At 44.1% G+C, this 17350-nt stretch overlaps 1 gene segment (V, D, J or C); it reads right to left on the bottom strand.

The window, feature by feature from the left end:
- Positions 1 to 10804: 10804 nt before the first annotated feature.
- Positions 10805 to 11282, bottom strand: LOC129658427 (T cell receptor beta variable 10-3-like). The segment is given in 2 exon segments: positions 10805 to 11144; positions 11236 to 11282. Coding segments are annotated over 2 exon segments (387 nt in total).
- Positions 11283 to 17350: the final 6068 nt, after the last annotated feature.

Here is a 17350-nt window from a genome sequence, read left to right as displayed (position 1 = left end):
TTGATCTGTCATTGTTGGCTTTGAAGATGGAAACACCCATGAGCCAAGAAATTCTGTGGCCTCTAGAAGCTGAGAAAGGCAAGAAAACAAATTCTCCCCTCCAGCCTCCAGAAGGAAGGCAGCCCTGCTGACACCTTGATTCTAACCTACTTAGACCCATTTTGGTGCTTCCCTCGTAGCTCAGCTGCTAAAGAATCTGACTATAATCCAGGAGACCTGGGTTTGATCCCTGGCTTGGGAAGATCCCCTGGAGGAGGGCATGGCAACCCCCTCAAGTATTCTTGCCCCGAGAATTTCATGGACAGAGGAGCCTGGCGGGCTACAGTCCATGGGGTCACACAGAGTCGGACACAGATGAGTGACTAAGCACAGCACAGACTCATTTTGGACTTTTGACCTTCAAAACCATCAGACAATAAATTTGTATTGTTTTAAGCTACAAAATGTATGGTAATTTGTTAGAACAGCAACAGGAATGTAATCAATCACAGTACATGGGGATCCTGGTTGAAAGAGGCCACATAGGCTAGATAGGAGATACAGAGGGGAGACTGATGCAGTCCATAGAAAGAACTTGAAATGAGACCAAGGTAGCCCAGACAAAAAAGTTCTCATTTCTGCCAGATTTCATCTGCTTCAAAGGGACACATGAATCTGGAGTGAATGGCAACACTCCATTACGTATCTCCCTGCAGAAATTCTGTTCCCCGGATGCACCCAGTCCCTGCCTGACACGTGGGTTTGCCAGTAGTGCCCCTGTGGTTGTCAGCTCCCCGGGGCCAGGGTCCCCTGATGAGGTCCAGGTTAGCACCTGCCCTTCTTCCAGCCCTGCACTCTAAGCTCAGCAGAGCCGGTGGCTTGAGCTCTGTCTCACTAGGCTGGGCCGCTCTGACAGTCACACTGCTTCTCTGCCTTCCCCAACCCAGAACCTGCAAGCCACCGCACCCCAGTTCCTTGTGCAGCCACGACTTAAGCAAATTCAGAGACATACCCACTGTTTAGGTGCACCTGTCATTCACAGCCCGCTGGGCTGCAGTCCATGGGGTCACAAAGTAGGACACGACTGAAGCGAGTGAGCACTCAGAGGTCCGGTCAGAGCAAAACCCACCTACACAACAGAGGAAGAAGTGTTGGTCTCTAGTTCCTTCACTTTCAGCCTTTACTCAAGACATCTGCAACTCCCTAATTCTAAATCCAACCCTCTGGTTTTAATGCCATCCTTTCAGGTAGCACCACCATAGACACTAGATGACAACGACGCCACAGCGCCTCTTAGTGGCCAGTGGGCAGAAGCAGCACAAATATGCTCTCACTAAGCTGAACGCAGAAGAATTGATGCTTTTGAACTGTGGTGATGGAGAAGACTCTTGAGAGTCCGTTGGACTGCAAGGAGATCCAACCAGTCCATCCTAAAGGAAATAAGTCCTGAATATTCATTGGAAAGACTGATGCTGAAGCTGAAACTCCAATACTTTGGCCACCTGATGTAAAGAACTGACTCACTGGAAAAGACCCTGATGCTGGGAAAGATTGAGGGCACGAGGAGAAGGGGATGACAGAGGATGAGATGGTTGGATGGCATCACCGACTCGATGGACATGAGTTTGAACAAGTTCTTGGAGTTGGTGATGGACAGGGAGGCCTGGCATGCTGCAGTCCATGGGGTCACAAAGAGTCGGACACAACTGAGCGACTGAACTGACTGAAAACATAAGGGGATTTTGTGTTGTTTCACTAAGTACAGGACATATGGGTATTACAATTTCTTGGTGTTAGAGGGACAATGAATAATATTGTCTTAGGGCCTAAGATGGAACCACCTGAGAGTTAGACATTGGAGTCAGGCAAAGATAATAATATCAGTTTTGATACTGGTAATAACAGGGCTCAGATGTGAAATCAAAAGGATTGGTTTACACTATGCTGAATAGGAACTTAACTCATTTTCTCTCTCCTCCAAACTACAGCATGACCCTGTATGGATAAGAAAGTTCTTTGCTATTCTTCGTGCATGTTGAGGAAACACCAAAACATCTATCTCTTGTGTAGACAGCCAGCAAGAAGAAGGCAAGGAGATGAGAGACTAAAGTAGAAAAAGAGGTTAAATAAGATTATCTATTTCTCTTCCCATAGAGTAGATTCAGCAAGGAATAAAAAGATTAGAATAGGAGGATTACCTTATCAAATTCCCAAACATGGGGAATATCAAATAAAGCATTGTCCTAGAAGACTGAATTTAAGGGGAGATGAAAAGACAGAAACATGTCAGTTACTCTCCCTAAATCCAACTATTCCTCCTCTGGTATACTTAAGAAAACTGCACATATATGTCCTGACATTGCAACAATTAAACAAATCCCAAATTTATTCTGTACTCTGTGGTCAAGTCTAAATATCCACTCCCTATTTCATTTCCCATCCTGCCACAGGGTCCAATGGAACATCGGAAGTCATACAATAAATAAAGGTTTAAAAAAGAAAACATTTTAAAACATCAATAATAAAATGACAAAGCCAATGTCTCCATTTGATTACAAATACTCTTTAAGTTTTTAGAAGGAATACTTTGGCTAAAATTAAAATTTAAGTGTAACATCTCTAGGTCATTTAAGCTAAATATCTAAGCAATCTCAGATTAAGAATCTAACATTGATTAATTTTTATTTAAAATTCCAAATAAAATTCTTTTGACTTTAATTATAGTACTTATGGATGAGAGCTCTCAAGTCAACCCTTCTTTGTTTAATCTAAATAGTTGGGTAAAAATAATCATCAAGCTTCATTAATGTTTATTGCAGCACTATTTACAATAGCCAGGGCATGGAAGCAACCCAAATTTCCATCAACAGAGGAAAGGATAAAGAAGATGTGGTGTACACATGCAATGGAATATTACTCAGCCATAAAAAGGAATGAAATTGTGTCATTGGCAGAGACATGGACTGACTAGAGACAGTCCTCAGAGTACAGTAAGTGAGAAAGAGGAAAACAAATGTTGTATAATATTGCTTATGTATAGAATCTAGAAAAATAGTGTAACTGAATATATTTGCAAAACAGAAATAGAGACAGATGTAGAGAATGGGTGTCCCAAGTGGTACTACTGGTAAACAACCTGCATGCCAATAGGGGAAACACGAGAGACAAGGTTTGATTCCTGGGTTGGGAAGATCCCCTGGAAGAGGGCAAGGCAACTCATTCCAGCATTCTTGCCTAGAGAATCCCATGGACAGAGGAGCCTGGCAGGTTACAGCCCTTAGGGTCACACAGAGTCAGACATGACTGAAACGACTTAGCACACACCCATTCATGTAAAGAACAAACTTATGGATACCAAGAAGGGAAGGGGGATAGAATGAATTGGGAGATTGGGATTGACATATATACACCAGTATGTATCAAATCGGTAACAAGAACCTACTGTACAGCCTAGGGAATGCTACTCAATGCTCCATGGGGACCTAAATGGGAAAGAAATCCAGAAAAGAGAGGATACATGTATATGTATACATGTGCATATATGGGATCACAAAGGAGTTGGACACGACTTAGCAACTAATCAACAACAGCAAAGAGATGGTCATCAGTGACTGAAGTTTTATCAGACAACTAAGTGGGATGGAGATATGGGCAGAGCCGTGGAGAGGAATGTGCATTGAGTGAATGATTATGTATTATGACTTGCAGTTTTGGTTGGACAAGGAGAGAAGTGAAACCAACAGAGGCTGAGGGGTAGTGACCATGCCTTCAAGAGGGTCTCAGTAAGTTGCTTTCCAAATCGTTCCAACCAATGCTTCAGAATGATTTCTATAATTATCTTTGAGAACCTAGGCAGAAGTTAGAGTACAGAATACAGTATCAGAGGGGGCAATTGGATCAGGGCAACTGATTGTTTTAGAAGTTCTTACTAAAAAATATTTTAATGTGTTAAGGAACTATTTTCATGTACTAAGCCAGACAACTGGAAATGTCCTTCCTCAATAGCCTCTGAATGTCTGGCTCAAGCCTACATACAGTGTTTTTCTTTCTTTCTTTCTTTTTTATTCGCTTACTTATTTGGCTGCACAAGGACTTAGTTGCAGCACACAGGATCTTTAGCTGTGGCATGTGGGATCTAGTTCCCTGACCAGGGATCAAACGCTGGCTCCCTGCATTGGGAGTGTGGAGTCTTAGCCACTGGACCATCAGGGAAGTCACAAACCTATATAGAGTGTTGAGTTGTGTTAGTTATCATGAAAAGTTAGACAATTCCTGAGCAAGAATTTGTTTTGGGCTAGGATTTAAGACTGGTTACCAGGATATATATCTGTATGTATTTCTTTGAAGCTGAAAAATGGCTGAATAAAATAGCTGAAATTATCATCACCATTAACAACATCATAATTTTCCCCCCATAAAACTGGGGTTGGGGGGGAAGTGTTTTCCAAACACATACTCTGTGTTGAGACTTTGATGCCTAAAGCTTCCTAAGTAAAAGCAAAAAGAGAAGGATGTAAACTTGAATCATTCAGATGATGAAAAAAAGCTCAGAGAGCCTGCTGTTTGCTGCGCTCACAGAATCACCACTTGTATTATTAAAGTTTATTGGACATGCTTTTTGATTGCATATTACAGGAGAACAACCATCACTAGCCCCTGAGGGCTGAATCTGTGACAAGTACTTTCATTTTGGATTCTTGAGTTGTCACCATGAAATGATTCTAATCCCTGAGTCGTAATGATTTTCAATTTCATCTCTTGTGTTTTAAGGAAAAGCTTGTGTTCTCCATTTATATGCATCACAGCTTATCTCTGCAAACCCACGTCTTCCCCTGGCATAATGAGGAATAAGGCGGGGGAGGAGGGTGGCGGGGGAGCCTATCTGGAGCTGCCATGAGCTACAAAGAGGGAGAATCATGAAATTTGCGCACAGAAAGGAAGGGTCTCTGTGAGGCTATGGTTGGCCGCTGGCACTGAAATACACATCCGAGTTCCCCAGCTCTGCAGACTGGATTCAGAGAGTGGAGTCTGCACCTCTGGGCCTCTCTGCAGAAAATTGATTCTCAGACAACTGAATAATGTTTATTTCAGTCTCTTCCTTAAAGTCAGTGACTCCAGACTTCGTCCCAGTGTCTGACGGTACCAGTAAAGGATACTGTGGTTAGAAACAGGATTGCATCACAAAGCCACGGTCTTTCTTTTGTCTGTGATCTTGTGTCTGGGGGACTGGGCTACCTGCACCTTCTGTGAGTTCTGTTGAGGTTGGGGGGAAAGATAGAATTTGAAAATGGAAAAAGGAGATGATTGAAACTTTAACTGGAAAGAGAAAAATGCAGCGAGAGCTTGATGTTCTCAGGACTCACCCACACCCAGGAGACAGAGGGTCACCCAGAAGAGGAGACTGGAGCCCATGGCAGGCAGGAACAGCAGTGGGAGATTCACTATCTCAGGGTCCTTGTGGGCATGAGTGGGGGGTGGGAACCTTGTCCCCACTGGAAGTTCCCAAGGTGACATCACTGCCTCTGCAAAGGCCCATAGCCTTCAAAGCCAACCACTATTAACTAAAACATATCTAGAGTTTGTTGAATGTCATAGACTGGGGGTGAATTCATCGAAACATCCTCACCCATCACTCCAGAACCTAAGTGAGTGGATCTCCTATCACCATCGTCTAACTCTCTGCTGGATGATCCTACTTAGATGTGTCAAAGGTGACTCAAGTTTGAGATATCAATTAATGCCCTCTTTCTGTTATCTATACCTTGAAAGATGATGCTGTAAAAGTGCTGCACTCAATATGCCAGCAAATTTGGAAAACACAGCAGTGGCCACAGGACTGGAAAAGGTCAGTTTTCATTCCAATCCCAAAGAAAGGCAGTGCCAAAGAATGCTCAAACTACCGCACAATTGCACTCATCTCACATGCTAGTAAAGTAATGCTCAAAATACTCCAAGCCAGGCTTCAGCAATATGTGAACCGTGAACTTCCTGATGTTCAAGATGGTTTTAGAAAAGGCAGAGGTACCAGAGATCAAATTGCCAACATCCACTGGATCATCGAGAAAGCAAGAGAGTTCCAGAAAAACATCTATTTCTGCTTTATTGACTATGCCAAAGCCTTTGACTGTGTGGATCACAATCAACTGTGGAAAATTCTGAAAGAGATGCGAATACTAGACCACCTGATCTGCCTCTTGAGAAATTTGTATGCAGGTCAGGAAGCAACAGTTAGAACTGGACATGGAACAACAGACTGGTTCCAAATAGGAAAAGGAGTACGTCAAGGCTGTATATCGTCACCCTGTTTATTTAACTTATATGCAGGGTACATCATGAGAAACGCTGGAAGAAGCACAAGCTGGAATCAAGATTGCCCAGAGAAATATCAATAACCTCAGATATGCAGATGACACCACCCTTATGGCAGAAAGTGAAGAGGAACTAAAAAGTCTCTTGATTAAAGTGAAAGTGGAGAGTGAAAAAGTTGGCTTAAAGCTCAACATTCAGAAAACGAAGATCATGGCATCTGGTCCCATCACTTCATGGCAAATAGATGGGGAAACAGTGGAAACAGTGTCAGACTTTACTTTTCTGGGCCCCAAAATCACTGCAGATGGTGACTGCAGCCATGAAATTAAAAGACGCTTACTCCTTGGAAGGAAAGTTATGACCAACCTAGATAACATATTCAAAAGCAGAGACATTACTTGGCCAACAAAGGTTCGTCTAGTCAAGGCTATGGTTTTTCCTGTGGTCAAGTATGGATGTGAGAGTTGGACTGTGAAGAGAGCTGAGCGCCGAAGAATTGATGCTTTTGAACTGTGGTGTTGGAGAAGACTCTTGAGAGTCCCTTGGACTACAAGGAGATCCAAGCAGTCCATTCTGAAGGAGATCAGCCCTGGGATTTCTTTGGAAGGAATGATGCTAAAGCTGAAACTCCAGTACTTTGGCCACCTCATGGGAAGAGTTGACTCATTGGAAAAGACTCTGATGCTGGGAGGGATTGGGGGCAGGAGGAGAAGGGGACGACAGAGGATGAGATGGCTGGATGGCATTGCTGACTAGATGGACATGAGTCTGAGTGAACTCCGGGAGTTGGTGATGGACAGGGAGGCCTGGCGTGCTGCAATTCACGGGGTCGCAAAGAGTCGGACACAACTGAGAGACCTGATCTGATCTGATCTGATCCTTCTCTTCAGAGATGTCTCTTTTACCAGGTTCTCGATTTTCCCAATCAGATGAGCTTAGATAAGGTGGTGCATGTGCATGCATGCTCAGTCATGTCTGACTTCTTACGACCTGCCAGGCTCCTCTATCCATAGGATTTCCCAGGCAAGAATACTGGAGTGGGTTGCCATTTCCTCCTCCTCCAGGGGATCTTCCCAACCAAAGGATTGAACCCCAGTCTCCTGCATTGCAGGCAGATTCTTGACCACTGAGCTACCTGGAAGCCCAAGACAAGGTGGAAGCTGGGGTAATTGCCACAGCTTTATCCTAGAAGCACAGTGAACTAACCAACACACTTGAAGATAAAGGGATAAATGATGCCCTGGGTGTAGATTTAAGTTGGCAGCTTTTGTTCTAGCTGAAGGGCAAAGACCAGCTTCCTCTTTGCTCTTGCTGTTCTCCATATGTATCGTGTACCAAAGCCTTTGACACGGTGCTGCCTGGACTTCAAGGCCATCAATGAAATACCTTTAATCTTAGTTGAGAAGGCAGAGAACCCCCTTATCCCTAGAAGTACCAGGATGGATACAATACCAATAAATATAAAATTGAACAGAGCTTCTGGAATCTTAAAAAAAGCATAGCAGATGTACAATTGAATTTCAGTGATCAGTATCTTTTTTAAAATGTTTTTTTTTTCTTTTTTTGTTATGAAACACATTCTTCATTGTCTGAGTGGTGAGGTAGAAAGGGTTAGAGGACTGAAGAAGGCCCTGAGAGTTGGTATGAAACAAGAAAACAAGGAAATGTGTGTCAGAGAGCTGGAAGCAGGAGAGTCACGTTCTCTGAGATAGTCTTCTGAGTATTCAAAGCCTAGGGCTTACATGCCAACGTTATCCATTTAAGACCCATAGATGTAGAACTATTAGCACAATCCATTTCCCTCTTAAATTCTCTATTATTGAGATAGAAAAGCCAGTGGTCTGAGTCCAGTTTCTGTTGGCAACAGTTAATCACCCCCTGATGGGAGGCTTCTTCACACTGAGGTGTCATTACATGTCCCATCCTTGTGCCCAGGGGTTTAAGGTTCTGAGGGACAGCAGCATTCATGGTGGGTGGTGACCTGGGTGACTGGAGACAGGGCCCTCTCGGGCTACATGTGAAATGCTTGCAGTTGAGGTGTGAGCATTCCAGGAAGAAATCTCCTCTGTGTTCCCAGCCTCTCCTGCTTCCTGGGCCACAAAATGGACCAAATCCAAGACAAAATCCAGGTGGGGTGGGAAGGGAGGAATGGCTTTCCACTGCTCAGAGGAGGAAAGGCTGGCGTTCTGGCTGATCTGATTCTTATTAAGGATATTTGCCGTGTCACCGGTGTGAGCAATTCAAGACTAGCCTAGACAAGGTCTAGAATTATCTGTTCTCCTCCCCTGAATCTCTCTTGCATCATCCTACACAGTATCTAGGGCACACAACTAGAAGGGGTTAGGTTTGGGGTACAGGTGCATCCCTAGGGTTTCTCTGATGGTCTCCCAAGGCAGTTGTTTTCCTGAGAATTTGGCTGACTTCTGCCAAGGGAGCCCATTGAGAACTCAGCCCAAGTTTTTTGGGGGAATCTGATCCCATAGGTACACTCTGCCTACCATTAATGAAAAAAATCTAGTCTCCCAGAAGGAAATCCAGTGTACAGCATAAGCTATATTGTTCACACGAATGGTGGGGCACAATGAGATACTCTTCTCAAGAAAAGTTTCTATCACTGTAGACAGCTGTTCACCAGCCAAGTTCCCAGATGTCAGCCAGAGTCCAGATTTGCAGAGTCCTCAATGGGCTCCCTTGGCAGGATCATCACACCCATGTTGCTGCATTTTTGTGACCCAGGAACAGTGAGCTCTGTGCTGTGTGAGCCCTCCCAGGAGGAAGAGAGCATAAGGAAGCCTGTGTCCAGATTCTTCCAAACCCTTTTTCCTTGATGATCTGCCACTGAATATTTCTTTTGTAAACTAATAAATCTTAGCCATGACTACAACTCTATGTCATATCTGATGAGTCTTTAAAGGAAATCTCCAAATGGGAGGATACTTGGGGAATCCCATCACAGTGCCATAGAAAATTATAAGGGCCAAGGCTGGAAATTGACTTACATAATTGGCTTACACACCTCCCATTGTTCAGAACCAGGTCTTAGGTTCCCAGCCCTCCAACTGTAAGTGATATTGGAATCACAGAGGGCCCATGGGAATTTGATGAGCAGGGTTAGACTCTGTCACACTGATTCTGTATCATTTGTCTGCAGCCTTCATGTCTTTTCCTGGTCACTGATTCTATATCATTTGTCTGCAGCCTTCATGTCTTTTCCTGGTCTGCAGCTTACCTTTTCATTTTTTTACAGTGTGTTACAGTGTGTTTATGTACAAGGGTTTAATTGAATGCACTCACATTATAAATATTTTCTTTGCAGTTTGTGTGCTTTTTTTGCTTTTATTTTAATTTATTTATTTTTGGCTGCGCTGGTTCTTCATTGGTGCACGTGGGTTTCCTCTGGTTCCTGATTGAGGGGGCTCCTCTTTCACTGTGGTACATGGGATTCTCAGTGCAGTGGCTTCTCTTGTGGTCCACAGGCTCTAGCCTGCAGGCTCAGCAGTTGTGGTGCATAGGCTTAATTGCCCCATGATGTGTGGAATCTCCCCAACCCAGGGATCAAACCCGTGTCCTCTGCATTGGCAGGCTGATTCTTAACCACTGGACCACCTAGAAAGTTCCTGTAGTTTGTGTTCTTTTGTGTTTTCTTTCTCAGATGAACACCCCCAAATATTTTTCCTTCATTTCTCCTAGTAAAATTTAAATTTGTTCTTCACAATTACAATTAGGTATACTGGAGGAGGAAATGGCAACCCACTCTAGTAGTCTTGCCTGAAAAATCCCATGAACAGAGGAGTCTGGTGGGCTACAGTCCAAAGGGTTGCAAAGAATCAGACACGACTGAGTGACTAAGCAGGCACAAATACCTGAAATAGATTTTCATGTAAAGAATGAAGCAGAGATCTAGAAATAAGAAGGAGGGATATATGTTTAGTGCAGAAGAAATAGTCTATAAAAAAGATCCTAGAGTGACAAGGAACATGACCCAGAGGAGGAAATAACTAAATGTGGATGCTTACGGCTGGAGCAGGAAGAGTCAGGGAAACTCATGCAGAATGATGGCGAGGGATAGAATGAAGGCAAACATTATAGGAATTTGTAGGACTACTGCCCTAAAGAAAGGCAGTCGGGAGCAGAGACCATGTGAATGAAGGTTTCTGACTTGTAAGGTGAAGGATAGTAGAGAGTTGGGTAAGTGGTAGATGAAGTTGCAAAGCCCACAGCGGGGAGAAGAGGGTGGGATTCAGAGATTGTCAAGGGGCTCTTCATGTATCTCAACTAAAGATGCATTTTCCTTTCTGCAAGCAGAGGGACTTCAGAAGAGAGAACCAGCCAGCGAAGGTGTTGGGGTGACTGGCAGTCAGACTGAGACTGGCGTGGGGCAGACTTCAGCACCGAGGGTTACACTGCCCACTGCAGTCAAACCCCCAGGCTGGCAACAGCTCTGTGACTTTGATGGAGACAGGGACTTCCAGGGGTTTGGGCCAGACCTCACACGTGCAGTCAACCCTCAGTCTTTCTAACCACCCTTCTGTGCAGAGAGGAAGTGGCCATGCAGCGCTGTAGACTTACTGCTGGCACAGGAGTACATGGATGTGTGGGAGGGGATAACAGACTGCGGGGTCAGGTAGAAATCCTCTGTATTTGATCTCGAGATGCTGTACCCGTTGGAGATTTCAACTTCCTCAGTGTTGCCAACATCATAGGTATAATGGGTCAGCCTCAGCCCGTGTCCCGGGTCTTGTTGGTACCAGTACATATAGTCATGGTTATCAGTCTGGTGACATTCCAGAGTCATTGTCTCTCCTGTCACTGTGATCTCGTATCTTGTATCTTGTCTATCCTGGCCTCCACAGGTCCTGTGAGAGACAGAGCTGATGTCATTATCCCAAAAGGAAGGCTTGTACTGAGGTCTTAAGAATTCCAGGGAGAGACCCCACCTGTACTTACTTGCCCACAGGAGATACAAAGTCACACAGGAGGAGTCTGATGACCATTTCTGGCCCAGGACAGAGACTCGTGCCATCCAGCTCTTTCAGTGAAATAGAACTTGAGCTCTTGGGAATTCCCTGGAGGTCCAGTGGTTAGGACTTGGCGCTTTCACTGCCAGGAGCCAATTTCAATCCCTAGTTGGGGAACTAAGGTCCCAAGAGACATGTGACACCACCAAAAATCAAAAAAAGAACTTGGGCTCTCGGTAACTCGATGATGTCACTGTCCTTGACACACACATGAGCTGCAAAGCTCAGCAGTCACAGACCTTCCCACAGGAGCAAGTCAACAATCTATATAAAGCTGAACAGCTCAGAACAGGAAGAATTAGTAAGTCTGCTTTAAAAAGAAATCTTAGATCTATGAGCTTTCCCTCCACCTTTTAAGTAAGAAATTTTTTTCCTCTCTGCATAATGATAATATTCCTTATTTGGACACTGTTAAAAATTTTTTATACTTCTGTGGACTAAGAAATATTCTCTTGGCAGTCCTGGTACTTTTGTGACTTCTGTGCTCAAAATTTTACTAGTTCTTTTTCTTTTTTTTTGCCTAAACTCTGGATACTTGACTATCAGCCAACAGAGATCTTTCCATTGAAAAAGAGCTACCTGATTTCCAGAATGTTTTCAGTCTCAAGGTCAAAGTCATGGGAATTTCAAGAACTATTTATGATGGAAGCCCCACCATCCATGCTCAGGTCTCAGTATCCTCAGGGGGTAAGATTCTTCCCTTTGTTCCAGAGGAGGCCATGGAGAGCTAGATCACTCACTTACGTGACTGTGTTTTTTGTGAAAAAGGAATGAGGCTTGTTAGCAATGTGGATAAAATACTTGCCCAGATGTACACATCCCTGATGGCTCCAGGGCCACAGGGAAATGTTCTGTCTCCATGTGGTAGGCGTTACATCCACCAAATGAGAGCGTGTTGATTGAATCATAAATTGGCTATAGTGCGAAACTTACAGCTAGACAATATCAGTGCTTACCGTTAAGTCATATATAGGTCACGGATGTGTGCATGGCTGGCTTCCCTATTTCTGTGATCACTTATCTTGGTGATATCTGGATGGGGAATCCCTATGATCACACGACAGTCAGGAAGGATATGGAATCCAAAATCAGACAAGGAGGAGGGTGATATAGAACAGCATGAAAAAGCTTGTTACTGGGGCCTGGCAAACTTGGGGAAGAATTTTCCCATCTCTTCCCAGGACCCACTTGGTCCCAGGGACCAAGAGCCTCACAGCAAACCGGCCTACTTCCTATGGCTGAGTTAGTGCCAAAAAGGGACTTTTTCAGCTGAGACTCACATTCTTTGAGGTAGGGTGCATGGGATTCTTGAAAGCTGAGGATTGTTCTCACAATAAGGTATTAACTACCTCTAATATTAGTATTTTCAACTGCATTTTTGACTTTTTTAGGGAGATGAGTATTTGCCAGAAACTTTCCTTTTTATTTTTAAATTAATAACTGAGTTTCAACTTTGGTATTGCTGAAAACATACACCTCATCTAGAAGCTTTGTCTGTTTGGGGGTTTGGGCTTGTTTTGTTTTTTTGCACTGGTGTTTCCAAGCAGCCAGAACAGTATGGAACAGAACCTACACATGGTGAGTAGTAAATAGTAGATCCACCATGAAGTCAATGAAGAATAAAATAACTTCAGGCCTTCTCACTTGCACAAAATCAAAGACTTTTAAAAGATTTCTATTCTTTATATAAGATTTAGGTCTTGCAAAACCTGGATCCACTCTGCATTCAACAAGTGTTTGTTGAATGACTGAAGAAAAAAATGACTGAGTTCAAGCCAACTCTACTTTTGTAAATGTAATTCTAGTTGCAAATAGGTTCAGCGCTTTAAGGGAGCAGAAACTATGTGAGTCTGTTGGGAATTCAAAATCAACCAAAATGAACCAGGAAAGATTCATTCATATAGGCTACCATAAGACTGTTTGAATGACTGAACGGCAGTATGAAGAAAAGGAAAATGGTGGTCTCTTCAAAGGAGAAGCCTCCCTTGATGACGTCATTCCGTCCCTGTCAGAGAGCAGGCAGAATGAAGCACGGAAGGAGAAAACCAGGATAAGGCACCATGCTGAGGTTGTGCTGGGCAATAGAAGATGGATTCCATTAGGACCTTCCAAGAGGAGCAGGGATTGCCTCCCTAAACTGTCCCTGATGGAAACACTAGAGTTGTGTCCCTTGGTTTCTGTCCCATCAGGAGCATTAGCACCCCTAGAGTTCTGCCTGCTCTGGATACAGGCTGCGAGGGCTCCTAGGACATCACAGAAGACCCTGGGGCAGAGAGCAGAGGGAAGGACTCCCAGCATGCATGGAAGGAGACTGTTCAGTTCAGTTCAGTTCAGTTCAGTTGGTCAGTCATGTCCAACTCTTTGCAACCCCATGGACTGCACCATGCCAGGCTTCCCTGTCCATCACCAACTCCTGGAGTTTACCCAAACTCATGTCCATTGAGTCAGTGATGCCATCCAACCATCTCATCCTCTATCGTCCCCTTCTCTTCCTGCCTTCAATCTTTCCCAGCATCAGGGTCTTTTCCAATGAGTCAGTTCTTCGCATCAGGTGGCCAAAGTATCAGAGTTTCAGCTTCAACATCAGTCCTTCCAATGAACACCCAGCACTGATCTTCTTTAGGATGGACTGGTTGAATCTCCTTGCAGTCCAGGGGGCTCTCAAGAGTCTTCTCCAACACCACAGTTCAAAAGCATCAATTCTTTCATGCTCAGCTTTCTTTATAATCCAACTCTCAGATCTATACATGACCACTGGAAAAACCATAGCCTTGACTAGACAGACCCTTTGTTGGCAAAGTAATGTCTCTGCTTTTTAATATGCTGTCTAGGTTGGTCATAACTTTTCTTCTAAGGAGCACGGGTCTTTTAATTTCATGGCTGCAGTCACCATCTGCAGTGATTTTGGAGCCCCCCAAAATAAAGTCTCTCATAGCTTGGAGCAAATGGATGCAGACTTGCATGTAACCTTCACTGCAGTTGAGGCTGAAATCAGAGGGGGGGGCAAGGATGTGACGGAAAACCCTAGAAGCTCCATGGTGGTCACTTTTCAGGTGAAAGAACTGTCCCTTCTTCTAGCAGATCTTGTGCATCACTGCTAACAGCTTGGAAGCTGGAATTTTCTGGAAGAACCACACCTTCTTGCATATCAGACTTAATATCAAACAGGAAAGGCTGTGCTGGGTTCCCTTTTCATTTTTGCTCAAGAGGCAAGTCTTTGTACCCAGTTTCACATAATAAATTATCAGGCAACTGTATTTGCATTTCAAATGACTTTGTGTCTGGAACACAGGTGACTCAGACAAGAGTAATCCATCCTTGTCTTTGATCCTAGAATTGGGCACAGTCAGTAATTGTGCTAGGCCAGAGATTTGTCAGAGTTAACAGAGAACTAAGGTTTCTTAAGCCTGTACTTTGCATTAGGCAATCTGTTTCATTTTCTTGCATAAAATCTCTGCAAGTCATATATCACTGGCTTCAGTTTACAAACGGGAAAACTTAGCCAAACCTTCTCCAAGTCACCAGCTCAAGGCAGGTCAGAATAGTCAACAGCAGAACAGACCAAGGTCTCTGAAGTCAGAACTCTTGTCCTTTTAGCCACCCATGTGAAAGATGTTATGACGATAACTTGTGTCGGATTTAGTGTTTCCAAATGAGAGTTGGGTCAGTGGTTCAATGCTGGAGATGTCTCCCGCTACCAAAACACAGAAGTGGATCAAAACCATGGGTGGGTTTGAGTCCTGGTTGTTATTTGTTAGCTGTGCCTGCTTTAGCAAATTAACTAAACTCTTCAGGAGTCAGTTTTTTCATCTTGAAGTGGATACATTGCTCTATCTCATGTGGTTCTTAAGAAAACTAATTGAAAGAATGTACATGGCACAGAGAAAATGAAGGATAAATAAAAGAATTTTCTATAACTTCACCAGGCGTAGTAAAAGCAGTCTGCATTCATTAATAAACTTGTGCCTGCGATCTATAAGTGGCAACACCATGCATTTAATAGTTGTGACTCTCTGCTATCTTCTGTAGTGGCTGATCTGGGCAAATGTAGCAATTTCAGATTTTCTGATCAAAAGCAGTTCACCTGAGAACAAGCCACAACCTTTGGAGACCCTTCTTTCTCCAGACCCACCCATGGCTTAGAAGCATGAATTCCCTGTATTCACTCCCATTCTGCTGAAAATTCCTGGAGGGTTTCTGTTTCTTTTACTGAATCTGCTGATAGACTGGAAATTCCCCTCTCTCTAGTCACTAGTTCCTGTACTGGGGGCTATCATGCCTCATTCTATAAGGAATTATGTCTGGACAAACATTATCTGCCTTGAAGTCAAATGTCCTAGAAGTTCACGGGTAGTAAGCTTATAGTAACCACACCATGATGTGTGACCACCTGCTACAGCTCAGCCAGTCGTAAGATGGAAGAGACAGTGTTCTGCTACAACTTGTTGACCAGAGCCCAGGAAACCTCATGGAATGTTAGGAGAACATTTATCTTGGAAGCATGATGATGTAGGTTGAATCCTGTCTCTGATACTTTAAAATAGGAAATATTTGGAAAGTCCATGATCTCCAGCTTGCTGTTTATTCCATGGTTTACTGAGACCTTCTCATCAACAGAGTGGACACACCCATGCTTATTGTTGTTCAGTTGCTAAGTCATGTCTGACTCACTGTGACCGCATGGACTGCAGCATGCCAGATCCTCTATCCTCCACTATCTCCCAGAGTTTGCTCAAACTCATGTCCACTGAGTTGGTGATCTGGTCCCATCACTTCATGGCAAATAGATGGGGAAACAGTGTCAGACTTTATTTTTTGGGGCTCCAAAATCACTGCAGATGGTGACTGCAGCCATGAAATTAAAAGACACTTACTCCTTGGAAGGAAAGTTATGACCAACCTAGATAGCATATTCAAAAGCAGAGACATTACTTTGCCAACAAAGGTCCGTCTAGTCAAGGCTATGTTTTTCCAGTAGTCATGTATGGATGTGAGAGTTGGACTGTGAAGAGAGCTGAGCGCCAAAGAATTGATGCTTTTGAACTGTGGTGTTGGAGAAGACTCTTGAGAGTCCCTTGGACTGCAAGGAGATCCAACCAGTCCATTCTAAAGGAGATTGGTCCTGGGTGTTCTTTGGAAGGAATGATGCTAAAGCTGAAACTCCAGTACTTTGGCCACCTCATGCAAAGAGTTGACTCATTGGAAAAGACCCTGATGCTGGGAGAGATTGTGGGCAGGAGGAGAAGGGGACGACAGAGGATGAGATGGCTGGATGGCATCACTGACTCGATGGATGTGAGTTTGAGTGAACTCCAGGAGTTGATGATGGACAGGGAGGCCTGGCGCGCTGCAATTCATGGGGTCGCAGAGTCGGACACGACTGAGCGACTGAACTGAACTGAACTGAGTTGATGATGCTATCAAACCATCTCATCCTCTGCTGCCCCCTTCTGCTCCTGCCCTTAATGTTTCCCAACATCAGGGTCTTTTCCAGTGAGTCGGCTCTTCTCATCAGGTGGCCAAAGTATTAGAGTTTAGCTTTAGCATCAGTCCTTCCTGTGACTATTCATGGTTGATTTCCTGTAGGATTGACTGGTTTGATCTCTTTGCAGTCCAGGGGACTCTCGAGTCTTCCCCAGCACCACCATCTTGCATTAAAACACATAATGGATTCCTCCACTCTAGCACAGAGGAGGAGCACCTGCTGTGTGCTAGGAATGGGCAAGAATGTTCAGTGAATCTGGTGTCTGAATGTTCAGGAGTGCTTTGGCTTGAGCTCAGCAGGACAGCGAGAGTATTAGAAAAGAAATTGAAACATCCCTCAAACTTGGTTAAGAGCCCCCTTCTTCTCCCCACTGTATCTTCTGCTGGGACAGGAAGGTTTGAGTACAGAAAGCCAGGGACTTTGCAGGGCTGTGCTAAGCTGCAAGCATAGAGGCATGAGGCCAAGTCTCCTAGCTGCAAAGGAGCTCATGTCCAGCTCAGAGCTATGGTCATTGAATTGTTGAGCTGAGAAGCAATCAGTGATGTTTCCTTTGTCTCTC

This window comes from Bubalus kerabau, chromosome 8, assembly GCF_029407905.1.
Source record: "Bubalus kerabau isolate K-KA32 ecotype Philippines breed swamp buffalo chromosome 8, PCC_UOA_SB_1v2, whole genome shotgun sequence".
Taxonomy (NCBI): Eukaryota; Metazoa; Chordata; class Mammalia; order Artiodactyla; family Bovidae; genus Bubalus; species Bubalus kerabau.
The sequence above is the reverse complement of the archived record's forward strand: the minus strand, read 5'-3'. Positions and strand labels throughout refer to the sequence as shown.